We start from the raw sequence: 24,141 nt of genomic DNA, 5'->3' as shown, positions 1-24,141 counted from the left end.
TAAAAACTAAACCCCATCATCCCTTAACTCTGATCCCCTACACCTTCATATCAAGGGCTTTCCAGAGGAGCATGGTGGTTAAAAACACTGGCTCCAGAATCAGACAGAGCTACCTATGTGATCTTAAGCAAGGTACTCTCTCCCAGAGAATCTTAGTTTTCTCATTTGTAAAATGGAACATCTGTGATCCCCACCTCAAGTGCCAAGGCACAGATTCAGGGCAATCAGGGTATAAAGCTGGGCTTTACTATGCCCTCCTAAGTGCTCAATGAAGGGCAGTATCATTATCACCTCCTGCTCCTTCCTTATCCAACCTCCTCTTTCTCCAAACCTGAGCAAAGTTTCTCTGTACTCTGCAGAAGCAGCAGGTCTCCAACCTATTCACAGAACCCACATCCCCTTTACTCAGGGAGAAAACCAGTAGGTGGGAAGGCCTATCTCTCCTCATCATTTTCCTTTTTTTCAAAACAGTGAGTGGGCAACCCAAGTCCCAATGGCTGAACCTTCATGCCAGGCCTGTCTAGACTAAACGTGCTCCAGGGACACGTCTACCTTGTATGATGACAATTTCAAAGTAGAACCTACATGTCTTGCTTGGTTCTCTCTCTCCTCACTGCCATACCTCTCCTCCACATCGCTTTCACTTCTCACTTGGACTTCTGCAATGGCCTCCCATCTAGCCTCACTGCCTCCACTCTTTACTGCCTAAAACAGCCAGAGTGATCTTTCAAAGTGTCAATGGGACTATGTCACTTCACTGCCCAAGACCTTTTAATGGCTTCCCCCAGCACTTAGAATAGATCTATGGCATGACATAATGCCAGACCACCTCCCAACCTTCTGTCACTCTCCTCTGACTTGCCAAGCTCCAACTTCACTGGCCAATTTCAATCTCTCCAATATGCCTCACTCAGTCTGACCTCAGGTCCAGACCTGGGCAGGTCTTCCCACCTGGTCTGTTCATCCTCCAACCCTCCCTAGTTAGCCAGTCTCTACTGCCTGTTGAGGCTCAACCTCTACGCTCCTTCTCTGGAGAGGCTGGCCCTGACACCCTTCAGTTTTCTCCTGGTTCTTTCCTTTCAGGGCATTTAACACAATGCAAATAATATACTTATGTATATATTTGTGTATTTTTTTTGTTACTATCCTTCTTCTTCCACCCCACTCCCCCACTAAGCTATATGCTTAATAAAGGAAGAAGCTGTCAATTTCATTTGCCTAATGAGTAGCTTAAGGCCTGAAATAGAAGGGAGAAGGTGAATATTGATTGATTGATTGATTGATTGATCTAATGACTTCAAGAATGATGTAATGTACTGGGGGAAATACAATCCAAGAAAATAGGAAGGTGACAGAGGAAGCCAAGCTGACCCTCAAAGCATTCACGGCAGGTGGAAGGAAGACTGACTCCCATCCCACCCCATACACCAAACCACCTGCCCCCCAGCAAGAGCCACACTAGGTCTGAGACTTGTCCTTTGACTGAAGCACTGTCTTTCTTCATCCCCTTAAAATAAAAATGCCCTTGAGCACAGCCAGATGAATTGAAGCATGGCATAAATGAGAACCATTTCTCTCTGCTGTGCCCCAAGGGACCTAGGGGGAAAGGCAGATGTGAAGAACAGAAGTGTACAGGGAAAGATGGAACAGGAATAAAAGGGGGCAATGAAGGAAAGAAGAGAAAACAAAATGAAGGGTCCAGAGGTCACTTAACACTTATAAAAAAAAACTTCATGCAAAGCATGAAGAATGTCCCCCAACAGGTTTCCTGTCTTTTTGGGGGGGTCATATCACTGCACCACACAGTCATCACTCCCAAAGTGGGCATCTTGGGCCCTGCTCTGTACCTGGAGTGGTGACAAAATAGTGTCCATGGGATGAGCTCCGCTTTAAAAATATACAGATATGCACATATATGTGTGTATACATATATATGTACGCATCTCTGTGTGTATTTATACACACGTACATATGGAATTACGTGCAGGATTAAAAAGGATGAAGGTGGGTTTTTACACACTCTCAAGGAAAGAAGTCTAAATCAAATTGTGAATCAAGAAAGCCAAGTCGCTGAATAGTATATATGGTATGGTCCTATTTCTAGGAGAAAAAATGAAGGGGTGAAAGGAGAAGGGGAGGGGAGGGGAAGAGTGAATGTGGCAAGGCCAGTTCACACCCTCGCTTCACTCAAATCTCTAGGCAAAGTCACTGCCTTAGAAAGCCCTTCCCTGACTGACTGCTCCAGAGTGCTCCCTCATCCTGTCTCACTTTTCTCCCTAGCACTCATCACGTTGTAGTCCATATTTATTTGTCTGTTTCTTTACTGTCTGTCTTTCCATGAGGACAGGGGCTTAGACTGTTTCGTTCACCCCTAGAACCCCAGAAACTAGAACAGAGCCCAGGGCACAGGAGGCCCTCAGGAAATATGTTTTGAATAAATGAAGAGAAACTTCAGAGAAGAAACCTATAGGGAGTAGGATAAGAAGCAGGAAGGGAGGGAGGGGATATATTTTGTTTCCATACTTCTGCAGTCTTCTATTTTGTATTGCAATATTACTTTCTATTAAAAAACTAGAAAAGTCAACCATAGGTTGGGGAACGAAGGTCTTCCTTTAGACTAAGATGACATCTATCCCCCTGCTGCTTCCTAGTTCTGGGCCCAGAGCCAAGCTGAGCAAAAACCAATCCTTCTTCCCCACCATGGTCTTTCTGGCCCTTCTCTTTCATCTCTTGTCTAAACCTAGCTGCCCCCTCGTTCCTTCTACCGAACTCAGAGAGATCAAGAAAGGGACGCACCGCCTCCACCCCACATAAGACAGGTATTAACCAAACAGGACAGGATGAAGGGAGAACAGATTCACTTGTGTTTAAGGCAGAAGAGCACTCAGGCTGAAACACCACACTACATGGAACAGCAGACGTGAAAGCACTTTAAGGGAAAAGTTACTGTGTTAATGACAGAAATCTCAGTGCAATTATGTCCTCATCACTGTGTGACGGATCTTCATCCATTGAAAATAGTGTTTCTTAAGCTCTTACTGTGCCAACCACAGACCTGGCGTTTGACCCCTAAAGTGTGCATCCATCAGGGGACTTGAAGTTTCCTAATTAACTTTGTCACAGAGCAAGGAGCCTACTATTTCACATCCCTTCTCAACCTGCAACCCAAGTGGCAGGAGGGCAATGTGGTCTGTCACAGGAGTGGGTACCCAGCACCTGGTATCCTACAAACACTGTGGACTCAAAACAGCATCCCTTTCCCCAGCAGGATCGTGCATCTCTCAGACAATTTTGCACAGCCAGAGAAAATCAAACGCATGAGTCTCTTCCTTAGCAGACTAACACAGGTGGCATATCTCTAGTGACCTGACACACAGCTTCATAAATCAGAGCAAGCAACATTTACATGTTTCCCAGTCATGGGACCTGCAGATCCTCATCTTAGGGACATGGAATCTCTTCCTAGAAGTAGAACTCCTTCGACTGGAGAAAAGCACCACCTCAATCTCTAAGTTTTACAAGAGAAAATAAGATTTTCTTTCCTGTTTTGCCCAGGTGGCTACAGAATGAGATACATGAATTATATGAATAGTCTGATTAATACCGATAAGGGTAAGTTCACACTTTCCCTTAGTTTACAAACATTGTCAAGCCTTCCCACTCTCTTAAAAAAAAATTCTCCTTTACTCTTGAGTTAGTTTCTTCACTGCCCACCTTTCTCCTTGCCAGGGTCGCCAACATTCCTTGCCACCTTAACCCCATAAAATCTGGTTTCCAGGCCTCAGCACCTACTTGAATGTCTCCTCTCAAAGATCACCAATGGCTCTCTGGTGTTTTTCTTTCTTCAAGTCCATCAGGATCTCCCCAGCACTTATCCAAGATAGGGATCCATCTTGGATGGGGAGGGAAACACCCTCCTTTTATTGCTATGGCCAGTATGCTCAAGGTTCTTTTTCCTAATTCTTGAATATACTCTCCCTCCTCGCTAAATATGACCACACCCCAAGAATGTACCCATGGCCTCTACTCTTTCTATTCTCCCACTCTTTCCAATCCCATTAAGCCCATAACTTCATCTCCCCCTTTGGGAAAAGACTTCCAAAGCTAGTTATCTTTTACCCTGACACTCTCCCAGCTCCAGGCTGCAGCCTACCCACCTGCAATCCTCTCCCCAGAGAAATCCTGCCAGACCACCAGCAAACGGACCCAGACACTTCTTCACATACCCTCTAAAACTCTTGTCCTATCTCACCCCCCCCATACCTACAGCTACTACCCACCTGCAGGTACATCCTCCCTTCTCAGAACAGCCACCATCTTTTGCTTCACCCCTCATCACAGACAACCCTGTCTACCCTGTAGTGTGGCCTCCTGCTAATAGGTCGCATCTCCCAGGCTAACCTGTAAACTCTCTTATTGCAAGAGAGTCCTTTGGCTCTGTGTTCCACAGTGCTTTGCACATAGCAGGTGTTATAAGAATGAATGAAAACATCCTTAACCACCAAACCTCAAATGAATAAAGTATGTTAATGTTATAGCAGGCAACACTCTTCAGTGTTCTTTTATCATCTTTCACTCTGAACAACTATGTACCAGGTACATAGGTAGAGGCTGCAGATAACCGGGTCACTGTTATTACTACTTCTGCTTCTACTAATATTACTGCTAATACCGCTGCTATTCCTGTGTCAGGCACCATGGTAAGTATTTACCGGGATTACAACATTTAATCCTAACAACCACCCTGGGAGAGAAGTAACATTTTCCCCCCATTTCACACATGGGACAACTAACAGAGAGGAAAGCTGAGTGACTTCTCTGCCTTCAAGGAGCTCTTAGCTCAGCAAAGGAGGACGGGTCCTGGGCACATGGTTACAATGTGCTGGGCACTATGAAGGAAAAGCATGGGATATAATAGGAATTCATAACAAGGGGACAAAACTCAGACCAAGGGCCAGCGATGCTTTCCTGAAGAAAACCGTGCTTAGGTAGAAATCCGAAGCACAAAATCAGAATAAGCCAGCAGAAGAGTTAGGAAGAACAGACTGTTTCAAGGGGCCAGGCTTGCCCTGGGAACTCATGGTCCCACAAGAGGCTGGGCACTGATAACGGGAAAAGAATGCTTTCCTAAACAGAACACCCATCCCCTGAAATCTTCCTGTGCACTGGAAGGAGAGAAAATCTGCCCTGGCCTGCCTGGGGCACTGGGAACTAGGACTCACCTACCAAGCACAGTTCCTATTTTCCATTTACATTTAAACACAGGATGTTGAGATGCACATATAATCAAATCCCTTATAGACTTCTGCTTTAAAAAATCCTGCAGGGGGCATATTTTTTAGAGAACTTAACCACTAAGTATTAGCAAAATATAATGATAATTGGTATGATAGATTCCAACTTACCAAAAATGCAGAAACTCTCCCAGAATACCACAAAAAGAATTCTATGCCATCAAGTCTAAGAGGTTTTGTCTCAAAGACAGGCAATAATTATGATCTAATGGCAGTAAGTTCTTTAGCCAGCTCATGCAATGGGGTTACCCTCTCAACAGAATAAAATATATATTTTTTTAATTTGCAACCACCTGAGACAAAACTCCCTGGTGTTTTTTTTTTCTTTTTTTCTTTTTTCTTTGCCTGCAACAAAACAGAATCATCCAAGCCCTTTCTTGTCTATCTAAATTTTTGCGTCTTCTTTACCATAGCTCCAATGTACTATAAATATACAGCTTTTGTGACATAAATGCAAAGTTTTATTGTGCTGTTAGCCTTGATAGAAAGCACTGCAGAAAGTTGTTTAGAAATTAAATATCTAAAACAAGCTATTTTAAAATCCAGGGCCCTCACTATTTCATGTCTGCAATGAAGAAATTTCATCTTGGGGAGAGCAAGCTGTCTTTCACACCATATGGCTAATGGTGGTGCATAGCAATTAGCCAGGCTGATTAATGGTGAACAGACTCTAATTTTATGCTTATAATTGAGCCTGCATTTGCACCCCTGGTGCAAATTCAGCACATCCCAACTTCCACTTACAACAGGCAAGAAATCAAGAGAAATAGGATGGTGTGGAAAGTGAGAATTTTTTTCCTAAAGCCCCCTAAAGAGCATCAGATTTGCAATTTAAAAGACTGTTAGCCACACAATAGATGACAGGTTTGTGTAATAGGGTCATGGCGGCCTGGTAAACAAACAGTACCCCTTACACATCTATAGGCAGCCAGGAAAACCTTAATCTGTAACATTAGCAGGATGACATTTTGAATATGGCTTTTCCTTCTTAGCCCCGCAGTACAAATATCATCATTTGCCTTCAGTGGCTTGAGAGTTTTATTTTTGCTATTTTTATGTTTCTGAAAAATAGAAAGAACATCAGCAGTAAAGCACGCCAACCAGCATAATAAAGTACTTTGGACCAATGAATTTTAAGAACAAGAAAAATATAAACTGCATTAATAGAGGGCAGGCTTATGTGTGAAAGGCATAATATATCTTTAAGTATTTTAAGAATAGAATTATTTCCAGCATAGTCCAAACATGTACAGATATGAGATGCAAATCTATGATACGTAGACATTAGTTGGCTTATTGTTCGAGATCCATCTTTCTGCCTGTCCCTTATTTGCTAGAATCACATGTAATAGAACATAGAAAATTCATTCTAATGACATGCTAATTGTGGGAAGCTAAAATAGAGATATGATCAGAAAAGTAGTAATACAAAGGAGATCACTTTTAATGCTTTTCAAAATGATTTTACTCATTTAATTCTGAAAAGTGTAACTCAGTTTTACAATTCTTGCTTACATATAAGTATGACACTAATTTTTGCCTAATGACATCTTCTAAGAAATTGAAAAACCATATTTTTGGGTTTTGTTACTATTTTAAAGGTAGGGAAAAGCAACCTCTTCATGGAATAATTAACAAGTTTTACAAATCACTGAAGTGAACACTTGTGAAACTCCTGAGTAATTTAGAATAATCTATTAAAAGCATGCTTTTTGAAGAGAAAAAAAAATTTTTTATATCCACATAGAATTATAGATATAGAAGTTAATATTTGGGATTTCAGTAAGAAAACACACTGAGCCCCTTTTATTTCATTTCCACCTGTAGAGTTTTAAGATAGCTTTCCCCACAAGTCCACGAGCAGCAAATAAAGCCCACCCTCCCATGCTGAAGTGGCAGCTGAAGGTCTAAAGGGATTGGTCAGTAATAGTCAGGAGCCAAGCATGCTTTGTGCCAGAGAGAGCCTGCATGGCTAACAAAGCAATTAGTAGCCTTTCTCTGATGCGTAGTGGCATCTTCATGCTTTATCCAATTACTCAGAATATATCAGGTGTTATTTTACGCTGGTGTTATTTTATGAAGAATAAAAATCCTATACCACAAGTCTAAAGGCTGTTCTCTCATCTACTCTCTCAAGTGTGGAGGACTCGCTGAGGCCCTGAAAGTGAATTTGGTCTCCTTGCTTATTTTCAAATGTAGCTTGTGCCTGATTATAGGCAAAATAAATACACTCGTTTGTGGGTGACACGAATTTTGATATCTTTCAGGTGTAAAAATGTGCCATTCTTCCAAAAGCTCACTACTACTGAGAAATATTAGCTACATTGTCAGAGTTATATACAGGGTAACTAAGAGGAACAAATCAGATGCAAGGGGTGAGGGGAACCCACACTAAGTTTAAGGAGGAATGATGCCTATGTACTGATGGTCATATTTTGAAGTGGGAGAATTAAAAAGGGGAACTATAACTTTTAAATCTTATCCAAACCAGAGGCTTCTGCTGACATCAATAGAACTCTTATTTTACTAGCAACGCAGTTGAACACATATATTAACACTAAAAGGTTATACTGTATTTTATTTGATTGAGAGGAAGAAGGGGAGGGCATTGCTTTGTGCCCATTAACAGTGTGATATCAAAATGGAAATGTATGTCTTCCGGGATGAAGTCTAATAAATAATTGAGAACCACTGTGATGCCTGACACTTTACTACCAAACACTTGTGTTTAATAGTTCTTTTTAGATCATCTAATAGAAGCAAGATAAATATACACCCAAAAATAGGCCTGTGCTCACCTAGATTTGAGATACAAATTCATCTTCTCCTTGCTAATTAAAGGGAGAGAACAAGGTATTTCTTACCTGCACATGATTTCGTGTGTGAGCAAGACTCGGCACATTTCTGGGTTCTTGTCTTGGCCTTCATACACTATGGCCTGTAAACAAAGGCACCAATTGAGCTAAAAATGGAACCAAGTAGCAAAGAACAAACTATCGCAATTGAGTACTTGATCATTTCACCATTGCTGGGGGCCAATTAGCTTTTGGGAGCCCAAGACTGTCTGTTTCAAGATACGTTGTTAAGGATCAACCCAAATCAAGTAGAGGACATATGTTCCTCTTTGTCCCGTCAACCACATTATTAAGACGCACACCTTTGGATCAGTGTGTGAGATGAACTTCTGTTGTCAAGACAACCACAATTCTCCTTTCAATTCAGAATAAAATAAATCTAATCAACGAGGAGGAAAAGCCTGGAAGGTTTAGCAGATTCGGATACTAGTGATTTAAAATATAGAAAAGCACGTGGATTTGATTTTTAAATATGTGCTTGTCGCCTCATTGTACTATTTCTAATGCCAACGTTTAGTGTTCCAGAGATGAGTAGCAGAAAACAAGTGGGGGTATGGCTAATGAGTCCATTCACTAACTGTGTCTTCTTTGAGATGATTCATCAATCAGGGAAAATCCTTCCTTCTGCCTACAGGCTGAAAACATGTGCTCCCCAGGGTGTACACCCACCCAAACAGTAATATTTGCCGGCATATGCTGTGTGTGTGGGCTTAAGCCATAGAGTTATCTCCCTCAACTGAGAAGAATTACATCTGACTCCCAAAATTTAGATTCCAAATCACCTCATCAGCCAATACATCTTTGTCTGTTCTCAGTAATGTACATACAAACATTTTGCTTAAAATCACCACGAAGTTTCCCTGAGAGAGCAGTTTCCTGGAAGATCTACGTGTGAATACCTGGGCCAAAGAAAAACACAGCTATTCGCAGAGCAATGCCTACATCGGGATACATATTAACTAACTTAACACTGTATCACTGCATAAGACTAACATGACACAACTTAAGATTATTAATAAAATTACTTTCACACATTTAGATAACTCTCAATTTCTTGGTGACAAAACTACTTGGTGACAAAACCAGAGACTATGCTTATTTAGGACATAGAGATGCTGCAGTAACTAACTGGGAGTTGCCTCTACTGTGCTTTGTTTATAAGCCTGGTACTTTCAGAACCTGTAAATGATGGAGACAGCTTAAGACACAGTGTGTACAGACCCTAGAGCAGACTCTGGGTGTGATATCTAACTCCATTATAGAACAAAAATTGCAACAACAAATAAAAACATGATGAAAAGTACCTGTATAAGGAGAAAACCTTTCTCTACGACTGGCCCATCAAAACCATTTTTTTTAATGGTTAGCCCACCATAACTCTGTATTTTTTAATGTTTTATTTGGACACAATTTTAGACTGACAGGAAAGTTGCAAGAATATAAAAGAATTACAAGATAGTCTTTAACCAGATTCCTCAAATGTTTACACTTCACTAAATCTGCTTATTCTTTTCAATTTTTTTTTCCTTAACCATGATAAGTAAACTGGAGACATACCCTAAATAGTTCAGCATGTATTTCCTTAAACCAAAGCATTCTCTTCAATAACCACAGGGCAATTATCTGAATCAGAAAATTAGCACTGATACAATACAATAATCTAATCTACAGACTTTATTGAGATTCACCAATTACAAAATAATGTCCCTCACAGTAAAAAAAAAAAAAAAAAATACAATACCAATCATTGCATTCAGCTGCCATGTGTCCTTTAAAACAGAACATTCCTGAGTCTGTATTTCATGATATTGACATTGTTAAAGAATATAGGCCAGTTCTTTTGTCAAATACCTTCAGTTTGTGTTTGTCTGATGTTTCCTCAGATTTAGAGTAAAGTTACCCAATTCAAGGCCAGAATACCACAGATGTGATTCTGGGTTCTTCTCGGTGTATCAAATCACACTGTCGACTAGTTCTATTACTATAATGGTACAGTAAACGAAATGGTACGGTAAACTGACCATTTGGTTAAGGTGGTGCCTGCCATCCACCAGAGACCATCAGCCAGATTTCTCCACCGTGAAGTTACTACTTCATCTTATGTAATTCATAACTATCTTATAGAGAGCTAATCTAGATTATGGTAATATCATATTATGCCTAAAATGTTCATCCACTAGTTTTAGCACACACTGATGATTCTTTCCTGTACTCTTAAAAGACCTTTTCAAATGCCCAAGAAGCTGCTTTAGTCAAGAAAATGCATTAAGTAAATCAAAAACATTTTGAAAACCAAAAATTGTATCTGTCTGCTTTATTTATTGCAATCACTGCTAAAACCAAAGAAACACAGTAAATAACTGATTAGGTCTCATATAGGGTGCTAAAAAACTCTAATCGGATGCATTTTTGTGGCATCCTATTACCACTACATGTTTTGGTTGTTCTCTTAATATCCTGATAACCTCCATTTCAACTTCAGTTTTTTGTCATGCTAAACTAATACAAGTAACTTGGTAAATATACTCGTAGATATTGCAGGGTTTTCCCTCCTGTTTTAAAAAAAAAAAAAAGAAGTTTGGTTTCTTTAAGAGGAATGCATAACAGTTACATCAGACCTTCTCATTTTGATTCTTTCTAGATGAGACCAATATTATTTTTGTTGAGGCTGCTGGTTCCACTGAAATCAGTGATGATACCCAATGAAAGACACGCTGCAATACAGATATGCTCACAACTTCCCCAAACAGTAGATGATCCATGCATGCCCAGAGAGCCTATGTTTTTATCTTTAGTGACTGAACATCATTTGTCGAAGGCCCAGGGCCTCTGTAATACATCTCTTTATCAAATGCCAAATTGCCACTTCACTTCTGGCAAGCAGACTCAAAATGGAGAATCTTTCTCTAAATCTAGCATATTAAAATAAAAGCATGAGTTTGCATTTGCTCAGAAATAATTAAGCATTCTGGGGAGGGGTGGCAGCATGAAGTTTCTGCTGTCTCTCTTTCTGAGGCCTCAACAGAACAATATTTTTCAGCATATACATGCAGAGAAAGAAGTACTACTTCTGTGACTTCTGAAATAAAAGCAAGAGAAAGAGGGAGTTTCTTCACTCTCCTATGAAGTAGAATTAAAACCCTGTAAGTACAGTGAACTAGAAGCTTAGTAGAACAGAATCAGTTACAGAGTGGAACTCAGTCACAGGCAGATCTCCCTCTGACCTCACCTGTGCAGTATTTGTTACTGAAAAAGCTGCTTAAACACACACACACACACACACACACACACACACACACACACTCGTATGAAAGATATGGGCCAAGAAATCAACATTCTGATGAGATCCAAAATCGGAAAATATGATACATTTATTTTGCTGAATATCTCTGAAGCAGCGTGTCAACAAATAGACCTTTTAAAAATGCCACCAAGCTCTCCCTCCAGCTTACACATACAGCTGATAGCCACACATCAACTCTCTACCATCTACATTTCATACACCGTAAAGACCGGTTCACAGTTCAGCAAACCCAGACTTTAAGCCTAAAAGGAAAGGGATCTTCTAATACCAACTTAGAAGTTTCTGCTTTTCTTACTAATTTAAATATGTGCCTCTGTGGGGTGTGAATCAAGCGCCCTGAGCCTGGATCAGCTGGGAGATCACAGAAGCATATAAACGGCATTGACTATTTTAAGTGAAACCATTTTAATAGACAGCTGGTTTAGGGCCCAGACAATGGGACACCAAGAAGAAGGCTTATTTTCATCCTCCACAGTAAATCATGCGTCTGCTCACTGAGAGGAAGGTAGTCTGCTGTGAGAATGACAAAGACAACAGTGATTTAAATAAATCAATGTGTTTATCAGGAGTACAGACCTGAGGCCTATTAACAGACATGGGCAAGATGGGGAGAGAAAGTATATAAAATATATTATTTAAATAAATGAATTGATGGCAAAGCAAGTTAGGGTTTTAACCTAAGAAATACAAAATGCAATTATCAAGTAGAAAACAATATTGACCGTAATCCTTCCAATGGCAAGTAAATCGCTGACAGTGACAGGAATACTTGTACAGGAAGAAAAGCGAAAGAATAAACAGCACTAACTTCATCTCAACTTTAAAAACCTGATGCAATTGATAAAGAAGTTGTCAAAAGTGACACATGTGGAGCGGATTTAGCTTTCTGATATACCAACCTCCCTTTTCTTAATGCCCTCTTCTAATAAGCAGAAAGAAAATAGCAAATTATTTTTAACACTCAATTAATTTTCAGGTTGAGAGTTTTTCCAGAATAGTTTTTTTAGTGAACAAAAAAGAGGAAAAAAAATAGGAATCGTTAAACTTTCATAGCCTTATGCAACAGCAGTACCAGAAGTTTTACTGCGAGAGAATAAAATGCCATCAATTTCAAATGCCCAATTATAAATTCACCTATATCATCTGTGAAAAGGAATAAATCAATCAGTAGAAAAAATCTGCCTCAGTTGCCACTATTTTAGATGGCATTTGGTGAAGTGTGGTTCATCCTTGCTTTTCCAAAATATCACTGGGTCTTAAAAGTTAATTGAAACTTACTATGGATAAAGACCACACAGTGAAAGGAAAGATACACAGTGAACATGCACCAGGATCACACTTCAATAGCATGCCAAAGGAAATACAGAGAATTGAGCACGGCTTTTCTTTGTTTACTTTTCTAATAGTTTTAACTCTTTGTGTTCTATGCCAAAACAAAGAGGGTGAGGAAAATACTTTTGACTTTGGTTCTTCAAACCCAAAAGGGTTTGAGGAGTAAATGTTTTCATTAAGAGTCTTTTTTGGTTTACAATCAAACAGTAGGAGACTTCTCATCATTACAGGGAAGGAAGGAAGGAAGGAAGGAAGGAAGGAAGGAAGGAAGAAGAAGAAGAAGAAGAAAGAAAGAAAGAAAGAAAGAAAGAAAGAAAGAAAGAAAGAAAGAAAAAGAAAGAAAGGGAGGGAGGGAGAAAGAAAAGAAAAAAGGGAAAGAGAGGAAAAGAAAGAAAGAAAGAAAGAAAGAAAGAAAGAAAGAAAGAAAAGGAAAGAAAGAAAGGGAGGTTACCCATAACTAACCCAAACTCCTAATTTTCCTTTTAAATAAAAATAGTAACCTTGAAAATATGTTACTTCATTTTCTACATACAAAATAAAGGCCAAACCTAATTTGTCACCTTCAAGAATAAGTTCATGAATGTACAAAGTACCTCCTTCAACCAGAAGTAAAATGTCCTCTAAATACAGACTGTCAACAAGCCTTTGGTAGCAAGTTAGCAAGAATTGGAACTAATCAAAAAATAATATGAACACCTACAATATCAATGTACTGTACTATTAATCATTGCATTCAACCACCAAGTTATATTACTTGTCATTTTTAAAAAAAGTGCTAGCTTATGTGATCCCAGAAATTTCCAGAAGGTGAAGGAGCCCTAGTTAAAAATTAACCTGTGCCAAAGGAAACACTACAAATCTGACATTTCATAAACAATTGTGTCAAACAGCAATCCAACATTAATAGTGGGATAAAATAAAAAATTATTTTGCTTCAATTAGCAGCTTGGCTACTGGTGAACAAATTATAAAGATGTAATTTCAGCTCAGCAGCTAAGCAGGCCTGTTTTCAGAACTGAATTAGGAAAGTTGCAAAGGAATGATATCATATTCAGTATACCGTTCAGTTACATCACAGCCTTGAATAAAAAGAGAATGTGTATCAAAAGCAGTTAGCTTTAGAATACATCTTTAATGTCTCAAAGAAATGAAATCCCTTATGTTATTCAAGCACCAAGATAAAAATTGAATCATTCTAACAATCCCATATTATATTTCTTTTTCTAACAGTAATGAGATATTTCACTCATATGATAATTATATTTACATGTATATTAGTAGATACAGCTGGTTTTGTCAACCCAATGGGACAATAATAATAATAATAAAATAATAAAAGCAGCTAATTTATTAAGCACTTAATATGTGCCAGTCACTATTCTAAGCACTTTGCATGTATGAATTCTCACAACAGAGCTTCAAGGTAGGTGCTATCATTATTTTCATTAGTTTGGCTCCAAATGCTTACATATTTTAATTATTCACTGAGACCAAATCATTTTTGCTCAACAACTATATAAACAATTCACCAACATCCAAACACTCCTTCGCTCCTGTCACCAATATAAGACCTAAGAACAGACTATTGGTATAGTCATAGGAGTTCGATAAATGCATCACTACTAATATGTTCGTTTTTAATGCTGTTCAAACATTCACATGGAAACAGCTCTAGCGTAAATATCCCTGAACAAATGGCTGTATATTATCCAGGAGGGAGCAGTTGGACCGCCAGACTGGGGAAGTACTAGGCCATCTGGCTCCGGCAATCTCTCCAAAACCATCAGCTTTGTTTTCACCCCCAGACTCCAAACAACACATTTTCCACTGTGATGAGTTTACATTTTCCCAAACACAGGTCCTGATCATGCATAAAAATTCCAAACTTCTTCATTCCTCTATGTGCAAGGAAATTTAAATCACCTGCATTTTTGACATGTTACCAAAGGAGAGAGAAAGCTGCTGAAATATGGCTCCTGACTATAAACTTACCCTGTCTTTTTTTGTTTGTTTGTTTCCCCAAATGTATGAAAGAACCTCTCTGCTATCCTGTGAATTCCTTTCGAACTTATTGATATACTAAAAATGTGTTTATCTACCAATGAAGAACCATGAACTGAAAGGGTGGTTAATCAAATCTACGCAGCTGTGGCAGGATATAATGAAACAATCAATAGGAAAAAATGCACTTGCATCAATAACTTAAAGTACTGGGAACATCAAAAGAAATATATAAAGAAGATTAATTTGTAAGATAAATATGACAGCATTTCTGATTATTGTACTTTGGACTTTCCACTATGCTAGGACCTTTTTAGGGTTCCCTTACCACATCACCTCCCTTCAAATCCATACATGACAAAGATTATGTGACTATCATTTTCCCCTTTCCAAAAAAGAGCTTCTGTCTGGGGGCAAGAGTAATTAGTTTTAGATAACTTTATGGAATTTGGTACTCTTTGTTTGAATTATAAAAATGTCACTTTTTTAAAGCAAGATGGTAGGAGGGAAGATAAGTTAAAGGTTTTTTTTTTAACTATTTAATGTTAACTCACCAAAGCAATCACATAACATAATTATATTTCAAATACTACATGAAAATCTGAAATGAGCCACATTAAACCTCAGACCTCCCCCACTGGGTTCATTTGAACTGATGTAGTAGATATTGTTTCTGAATGCAACAGCCATAAACTTCTGGATCCTACAGGCCTTTTTGCATGCTCTCTAATGGAATACCAAAAACAGCAATGACACAAAAACAACCTATTTTTAGTCCAGCTAAACTTGGTTTTGAACAACCCTTCCCAAAAGCAAGCCTCTTATTTTCTAGTTGGTGGATGAATTTTTTAAATATCATTACATCCTTTGTGTTTTATGAGAGAGGCATGGGAATAAGGGGGCTCAGATTCTTACACATTCACTTGTAATAAAACTTCATCTTTCCCAGTTGAGTCCAAAATTAAGAGTCATTACCCAAAATAGTGTAATGAGACACTTTGAAAAGGTGTGAAATACTGTGTCACACTAATACATCTTGGTTGATTGAGTACATTTCTGTTTGACTTCAATGCTGCTAACTCCACCCAAGTTCAAGAACATTGTATGAAAATATAGAATGCACAGCTAGTTTTGGATTCTCCTTGCCAAAGATTCCCTTTGAGTTTTAACCCCAACTTGTGAGTCAAAGATAAGACATCACACACAAAATCTGCCTCTGTGATATGAAAAATGTTACAAGCAAGCAGCTAAGAGGAGACACTTGAACTGTGGCTAGGTATTCCCTCCAAAAATTATGATGTTATTAGAACTCATCCTGTCATTGAAATTATCCCATTCTTTACTCTAAACATCAAAATCCTGACTCTATCTGGAAGAATTTCACAAGGGAAAAAAATTGTAACCATTTAATCAGTCAGCTTATGTCAAGCCTTACTTGAACGGGTCACTTCATATTTAACTAAAATAAAAAAAATTAAGAAATTTTAAATCAGACGTGGTAGTTAATTATCATAGAATAATTTCAAGCTAGTTGAGAATCTGCTGTTTCACCAATCAAGGCTAAAATATAATAATAATGTCACAGCAAGAAAAGTTATGCTTCTTCACACTGAACTCTTTTTGAAGACTATTGTATTAACTATGTATACAAGTAGCTAACCTACTTCCCAAACTCTTACAGCACATAATCAACAAACAAACAGATAATGGTCAGGGATTGCCTTTCAAAGTGAAAGCTACCACAGAAGGCATTAGACAATTATTATGAGAGCAAACAGGTATGCCTCAAAAAAAAAAAATCACTTTCTCTTGGTATTTTTGGACTTAATTCAGATAATTATTTAAACCTTTTTCAGGTCTCTCCCCACCAAAATATATAATTGTATACATTTATAATTTTAACTTTCAGTGAGATGTCATATTATGGCAAATGACTTTCTCATATCTGTTATTATTAAAAATAAATTGTATCTTGATCTAGTTCCCCACCTCCAACTCACAGAATTTATAATACCATGCAGTCAAAAAATGCCCTAAGAGTTTTTAAGCTCTATGACCTTGTTAGTAAAATGATATTTGATGTATTGCTTTATAAAAATCAAGATTATTCTCCCACCATATGAGACTGCATAAAGTCAGTTCATTTCATAATGGCAAAATCAATTCTTGGTGGCACTTTTTGTTTAAGGGGTCTAAAATAAAGTTTTGAAAGCAGTTAATCACTCCAAACATGTCCCAGTTTTGAACTCCTTAAAATTGTTCATTTCATAGTGCTGCCTATAATTTAATATTTAAGTGGACAATGTTGCACAAGCAGACAGGTTTGTGGGGATTTTTTATCTTTGAAAAGTAAATTCTAATAAATACATATGGAATATGTATTAGAGTTCATACTTTCCCCTCCCCCACCTTTTCTTTCCTCTGATGAGAATGGCAGGAAAAGATACGTATGGTATCAAAGACAATTTTTTAAAACAAAACTCCACTTAAGGCATTTTTGTTTTGATACAGTAAAAAAAAAAAATGTTACTGAAACCAGGCTTTTCTGTTTCTGCTTCGCAGGATAAAAAAATTTTTTTAACTAACAAAATACAGTGTGTTCAAATGAAAGTGAATTATCCTATATAATAATCAAAACCAGTAAAGAAAAGAAGACCGAAAGTACAAATGTGAATTTACTCTGACCAATCAACAAAGAATTAAATCTTCAGGAAAGCCAAATATTTTGGGCAAATAACTTAAAATAGATTTCAATATGTATTTATTTATTATTGTTAAAACTACATTTCATACCCTCGTGTTTTTTTTCTTAGTTCACCATGAAATATGAGACTAATAATCAAAGTTAGCTATTATTGAAAAGTTCTTGCTGAGTATATTTTAAAACTTCCAACAGCTTATGAATGTGCATTGTGTACAACATATTTCAGCCATGCTTATCTAAAAACAATTTTTAAATGTGCATGTATGCCCTAATTTGAAAACTTCTAAGTGAGTATCTATTAAAGAAGATCACCCTCCTTATTTTAAAGGGAATATTTTAAAATCGCAATCAAGCAAATAAGTTTTATCCATCTTACTAAATTGGTAGCTGGTACACTTTGATAACTTTTCTCTTTGTTCTAATTTCTTTACCCCACCCAGTAAAGCTGGCTTCTTTTTTGTTACTAAGTCCTCCAACTACCTAACCAGCTACTTAAATTCTGAAACTAAACTATGCCTTAAAATTAAAAAAAAAAAAAAAAAAAAAAAGGCTCCTGTGCCTCATTAAAACGTCAGGCCTCTTTTCTGACTCGGCTCATAATTGTATCTTTTAAACCATAACTCAACCTTAATGTATACTGCTTGACACCCGCGTGTTGGGGAGTTTCAGAAAATGCCGTCTATATACCTTTAAGACCACAAGCTCACTCTCGCTGCCTGGCTTCTTGCCAAACTCGGAGGCAAAAGCAGGAGGATTTTTACAAAATACTCTGTAACAATTGTTGCTCCCTCTTCCAACAGTACTACTACCACAACCTCCTTTTAAGAAAAAAAAAAAAAAAGAAAGAAAGAAAGAAATCTGTGGAGTGGGTCATCTCTGCTCTCAGCTCACCTCACCGTTGCTAAGGAAGCTACCTAGCCCCCCTCCCTCCTCACGCACTTCCCTACTCTATACCTCCCTGGAGAGGCCCGGATGGTTTGGATCTCACAAGTTCAGCCCACTCTACACCAAGGTCCCAGGGCACCTTTTGCGCCCCCTGGGGCTCCTCCGCAGGGTCAAAGGAAGTTCAGCACTTACTCTCCCCACTCAGCACCCTGTAGTGTTAACGCAGAAGGCCTGGGTTTCCCTTGGTGGGAAGGAGCCGTCGAGCCACCTTCCCCACGCGGCAGGCGTGTGTGTGTGTGTGTGTGTGTGTGTGTGTGTGTGTATGTGTGTGTGTGTGTAATCACTTGCAAGGCTGCGCTGAGAGTGCGGTCTGAGGTCCGCCCTGGAGTTGAGAGTTCGAGTTCCAGGCCCCGTGCTAGGGAGTAGCCAGCCTCTTGGCTTCCCCAAATTTAGAGGCGCTAGAGTCACCCCGCGGCGCGAAATTAAGAAACTTACTTGTTTTGTCATGGAGTCAATGAGGCGCACGTAGAAATCCTGCTCCGTCCTTATCCCTGGGGGAAAGGGGAAGGGGAGTGGGGAACGAAGGAAAATTAAGTGAGAGAGGATCCGCCGCTAAATAAACAAACAACAAAGAATGGGGTTCCAAGGCGTATGCAACGCCTACTCTCCCAGAGAAGCCCAGGCAGCACACCACCACCCCCATCTTCCCCAGTGTCCAGAGAGGGGCCAGTCCCTATGCACAGCAGCTGAGAATGGGGCGGGACCCCCACCTGGCTACTCTCCCTTCTCTAGTTGGGAGCCCCTCTGCGCGCTCTCTGGGAGCCATCAAGGCCACGACTGCTCTAGCTCCCTGAGCCCAAGGACTTAGGGCCTGGAGTCTGAGCTCAGCCTCCCTTAGGAATGGGAGGAAGAAAGGAATTGGCCCTGCGAGGGCCAGGGCTCCACACCTGGCCCCAGGTGTGCTCGAGCCCGCCACAGCCGCCCTCCGGCTACTCGGGGCCTGCTTGCTTGAAACCTCCTCAGGTGAAACTTAGGGGAGGCCTGGTGACCCCGAGGACGGCGGAAAACCGAGCGTGCTCAGGGCTCTCGTCCACCTGGATCTGGCTGCGTCCCCTGCCCTCACCCAGAGCCCCAGGGTGCCGGCGCCGACCCGACCCGACCTGAGCCTCACCATTGCTGTAGAGGAGCTGGAGCCGGTAGTGAATCCCGTTATTGGTCTTTTCGCTGTTGGCTTCCTGGGTTTCAGCGAGACGCAAAGACACAACAAGAGACGCAGGAGAGAGGTCGGCGTGAGCGAGTGGACCGACTTCGAGGCAACTTTCCCGAAGAAGGGACCCCCGGCCGGGGAACCGGACAGGCCCAGGAGCAGCAGAAATTGCGGCCAACTGTGATCCCTCTGCCGCCCTCCCGACCCTTACTGCTCCCTCTTCCCTTCCAGAAAATTCCGTGGGGCCTGGGGGCTCGGGCCTAGGTCAGCAGAGGCAGGAGCCGCGCGTGGTCGCGCCATTGAGGGCGGGTTCATCCCAGGCGCCCTCGACTCTGGAGTGCGAAGCCGGGCTCGCCTCTCTCCAGCTCTGGGGCTTCACGCGAACTTTTTGGAGCAGAACCTCATGGATGAGGAGCCCGGGTTCGCCCAGGACGGGAAGTGGCTTGGGGGACCCCGCTCAGGAGTGTGTTATGGATGCTTTGCACTCGCCGAGGAGCGCGCCTCCCGAAGCGGCTGGGCCTGCTCCCCGGTCGGGGGCGAGGGGCAGCGGCGCTGCGCCCACTTACTTTTTCCTTCTCCACGAACCCAACAAAGGCTGTCCTCTCGATCTCCACGGGCTGGCCCTGTCTGTCGTAGAGGGCCAGGACGAAGTGGAAGAAGTTGGATTTCCGCAGATTGGAAGGCGGCTGCTTCTCAAAGTGAGCCCGGGCCAGACCCACCCCGCTGCGGCCAAAGACGCAGAGTTAGACGGCTAAGCGGGACACCGACGCGCGACCCTTTGTCACCCTTTACACACGCGCGAGCCCTCACGCACCAACCTCGTCTACCCCCAGAACACCTAGTGGGCGCCCTACACGCCCCCTCCGGCGCCCGGGGCCCACCCGGCGACGGGACATGCGTGCTCTCGCCTGTCCAGTCCTCCCGCCAAGCACACGGCGCGCCCTCCGAACTCGCCGAAGAGCCATGAAAGTTTTGTTAGGGTTTTGCGCAGGAGATAAAACCCTGCAAGCCTTTACTCTGACCTGACGCGCGCTACGTGGGAAGGAAAAGTGGAGGTGGATGCAGTGAACCCGCGTTCGTGGAACACAGCTGGTAGTTTACAACTTGGAGAGAGGGAGGCATGGGAATTGGTGCCCGCCACCCCCACGAATCTCCCGCCTCAGCCTCAAGGGCAGGTGAGGATGGATGGGGAACAGGCTCAGTTTCATGAAGCCGCAGCCATCCTCCAGGAAACCTCGCGTGCCCCCGCCAGGCGCGGGCGCCCGGCCTCTGGACACCGCACGCCCCCTCCCCAAATAAGGCATGTGAGAAAAAGGATCTAAGGGGGTCAACTCAGAGCTGTCAAGGGTGGTTGCTGTGGAACAGGGAGCTGGTTTAAAAGACCTGTCCTGACAAAGTTTCGCTGTTCCACAAAAACCCTCACACTCATTCCAGAAATCCTATGGACCAGGGGTGCCGGCTGAGCGCGCCCGCGGGGGGACTGGAGGCTCGGGTGCCAGGGGCGCCGGAGGCCACTGACAGCCCGGCCTGCCCAACACAAGGGCGCGCTCACACACACACACACACACACACACACACACACACACACTCTTTCGCTTCCAGCCCAGTTACCCAACTCACTCTCACTGCTAACCACCCCCATCCTTGTACTCAACGGGGATGGGAACAGTGTTGCAGACACTTGTCCCCTGCCCCGTGAAGATGAGGATGAGGTAATTAGTCATCTTCCTTTTTCCCCTTCCGCCCTCTCGGAGTCCGACAGGGCCTGGGGCAGCCAAATCTCCTACTCCCCCAAGCCCAGCTGGTGGTCTGGGAAAAAAGGCCATTTCTCACTTGGGACCAGGCATCCTCGGAAAGGTTGATAAGAGTGCCCAGAAAAGTTCCCCCAGGTCAATCTCCAAGGGAAGTGCCTCCAAGTCACACAGTCTAGCATCCCAGGAGCTGAGAGTGGGAGAGGGGCTGGAAGGGGCCGTGGTGACAGAGGGTGGGGAAGACTTTCAGGAAATGTCAGAATCAAAGTTGGGAGCTGCCGTTCTACCGGTGGACTGAGAAAAGCAGAAAGATAGAGAGAGGGAGAGAGAACAAGACCAGAGAACTAAGAGAAGGTTCTGAAGATACATGGAGAGAGAAAATAGGAGAGAAAGGGAGGTAAGGGAATGAGGAGAGAGGAGGGAGGAATGAAGAAAGAGGAAGGAAAGAATGAAGAAAGGGAGGACGGAAAGAAGGAAGAGAGGTAAGGGGGAAAGGAAAGGGAAAAAGGAAAAGAAGTGAAGAAGGAAGAAAAGAAAAAGGGAAGGGAGGGGAAAAAGGAGTTAAGAAAAAGAGGAAGGAAGGAAAAGAAAGAAGAGAAGGAAAAAAGTTTAGAAAGGAGGGAAGAAAGAAAAGAAGAAAGAAAGAAAAAAGGCAGGAAAGAAAGGAAGAAAAGATAGAAAAGAGAAAGAAAAGAAAGGGAAAAGAAAAGAAGGAAGAAAGAAAGAAAGAAAAAGAAAGAGGAGACAACCGGCCGGGAAAGAAAGAGCAATCACATAAAAAAACACAGATATCCAACATCGTGCTGATGAGACGCCTCTTCTGGCTTAAAACGAAATGAAAACAGTCACAGGCGAAGCAGGGAAAAGTGCCGGCAAAGCGTGGGCTTCTCGCAGGCAGCTCCCGGCTCTCCGGCCGCAGGCGACCTAGGCAGCGCGGCCCGGGAGCGCGGAGCCCCGGAGGCGAGCCGAGCCGAGCGGCGGACTCAAGAGCGCGGCCGGGCCCCGCGGCGGCCGCAGCCACCGCCTCCCGGCTCTTCTGCTTGCGGCTCGCCTCCCCGGCCGCGGTCCCCGAGCGGTACCCACCTCTGCGCCGCCGTGTTGGCGTCCAGCACCCCGGCGCCCTGCATCCACGTCCGCACCGCGTTCATGCCGCTGCCCAGCGGCTCTTCCTTCATGCTGCTTCCACTCCGTTGGATGCTTTCCTGAATCCCAAACATGAAAACAACCTTTTCTTGTGGAAAATCTCCTCCCCCTTGAAAATATTGAAAAAAAAAAAAAAAAAAAAAAAAGGAAAGAAAAACGCCAGCCAGAGATTTTTTTTTTTTTTTGAGACGATGAACTCGCGCTAGAAGATCAAGGCGGGCTGGAAAGCAAATTTTTTAAAAATGTAAACCTTCGCTCAAAACTGAGCGATAACACGAAAAAAAAGGAGAGAAAAAAAAAAAAGAAGGGAAAATCCAACGAAAAGACCAAAATAAAAAAAAATAGAGATGTATGCTTGGCTGTTGGGGGTTGTTTGGTTGGTTAATTTTTGGTTTGGGTGCTTTTTTTTTTTTTCTTTTTTTTTTCTTTTTTTTTTTTTCTTTTTTTTTTTTTTTTTTTTTTTTTTTTTGTAATGATCACAGGCCGGTGGAGGACAGGAGGGGCTGGAGTTTCCTTTTGTAGAGGTACCCTTCACTTGAAGAAGCAGGAAGAAAAAAAAAGCCCTGATGGCAATTTAAGAAACAATAGACTCAACTCGCGCTGCCGGCTTTGCTACTTCAAGTGTCATTTTCCACAACCAGGCAAGTTTTTTCCTCTCTCTCTCTTTTTTTTCCTCCTTCTCTCCCAACCAAAGATGTTTCTTTCCTTTCAGTGCGTTTAGATGAGGACGCTGGTTGCCGTAGACAGATACACCAGAGAGGGAGAGTGGGGTGGGGGGAAGGGGGGAGAGAGAGGGAAAGAGGAAGGGGGGGAGGGAAAGACAGAGAGAGAAAGAGAAAGAGAGAGAGGAGAGGGAGAAAGAGAGAGGGGTGGACCCTGCTGGATGGAGATTCTGTTTTCTCCTTGCTAAAATAGAAGTGATTTGCAGGCTTTCCCTATGGAATCCAGTTTGACTCTCCCCAGAGCTAAACACAGGCACACTAACCCCAAAGGGAGGAGGCGGGGCTCGCGCCTCACGGCCCCGCCCCTTCATTTGCATAACGCCATCCTTCCGCCAAGCTGCAGCCAATCGCGGCTTAAGAAGCCTTCTGGCTCGCCGCGCTGGGCCACGCTCCCTCATTAACATCCCTCTCCGGGTGGCGCAGGGGAGCTAGCCAAAGTTCCTCGCAAAGTGGCGAGCGAAGGATCGCTGAGCACCAGCGTCTGTGCTGGGAAGGAGCTGGGCACAGCTGGGCAGAGCCGGGCTGGAGAGGGGAAACAGACGGAAGGGAAGGGCGATATTTTTCTCAGGGATTTGAACTGGGGTCTGCATCCTGGTCGTTGCGGTCCTTTTAGCATCCTCGCCACGCCCTGAGCGCGCTCGCGGTTCACAGGCTGCGCCCTCCCAGGGCCGATGCTGCGTCCTGCTCCGCTGTTCTGGGACGTCGGGGGCAAAAGTGGAGGAGACGGGAGAGCCCGGGCAGAAAAAGCAGGAAGCGCGTCCCAGGTGCCCACCTCTTCGCTTTGAGGAGGGGGTGGTGGGGTGGAAAAATGGGTGCTCGAGGTCGGGGCGGGAGATCGCGGAGGGCACTTTTCTCCACGCTGGGAGAAGTGGGTGGACCCTGGGTCTCGGTTAGTGAGGCTCTGTGGGTCCCTCATGGAGTAGGGGGACCCGGACTCTGTCCG

General features: G+C 42.5%; 1 protein-coding gene across 8 annotated transcripts in view; it reads right to left on the bottom strand.

Annotated features, from left to right (window-relative positions):
• EBF1 (EBF transcription factor 1) overlaps positions 1-23,776 on the bottom strand; it is a 389,683-nt gene extending 365,907 nt beyond the window's left edge. For all 8 annotated transcript variants that reach the window (XM_047872937.1, XM_047873258.1, XM_047873023.1 and 5 more), the window contains exons 1-5: positions 22,417-23,776; positions 20,149-20,305; positions 19,547-19,610; positions 18,871-18,926; positions 8,159-8,232 (exon numbers count right to left, since the gene is read on the bottom strand). In XM_047872937.1, the coding sequence (XP_047728893.1) occupies positions 8,159-8,232; positions 18,871-18,926; positions 19,547-19,610; positions 20,149-20,305; positions 22,417-22,550 (485 nt within the window). In that variant the 5' untranslated portion in view covers positions 22,551-23,776. The remainder of the gene's footprint in view (positions 1-8,158; positions 8,233-18,870; positions 18,927-19,546; positions 19,611-20,148; positions 20,306-22,416) is intronic.
• Between the last annotated feature and the right edge of the window lie 365 nt (positions 23,777-24,141).

The sequence above is a fragment of the Prionailurus viverrinus genome, chromosome A1 (assembly GCF_022837055.1).
Source record: "Prionailurus viverrinus isolate Anna chromosome A1, UM_Priviv_1.0, whole genome shotgun sequence".
In the NCBI taxonomy this organism is placed as follows: Eukaryota; Metazoa; Chordata; class Mammalia; order Carnivora; family Felidae; genus Prionailurus; species Prionailurus viverrinus.
The sequence above is the reverse complement of the archived record's forward strand: the minus strand, read 5'-3'. Positions and strand labels throughout refer to the sequence as shown.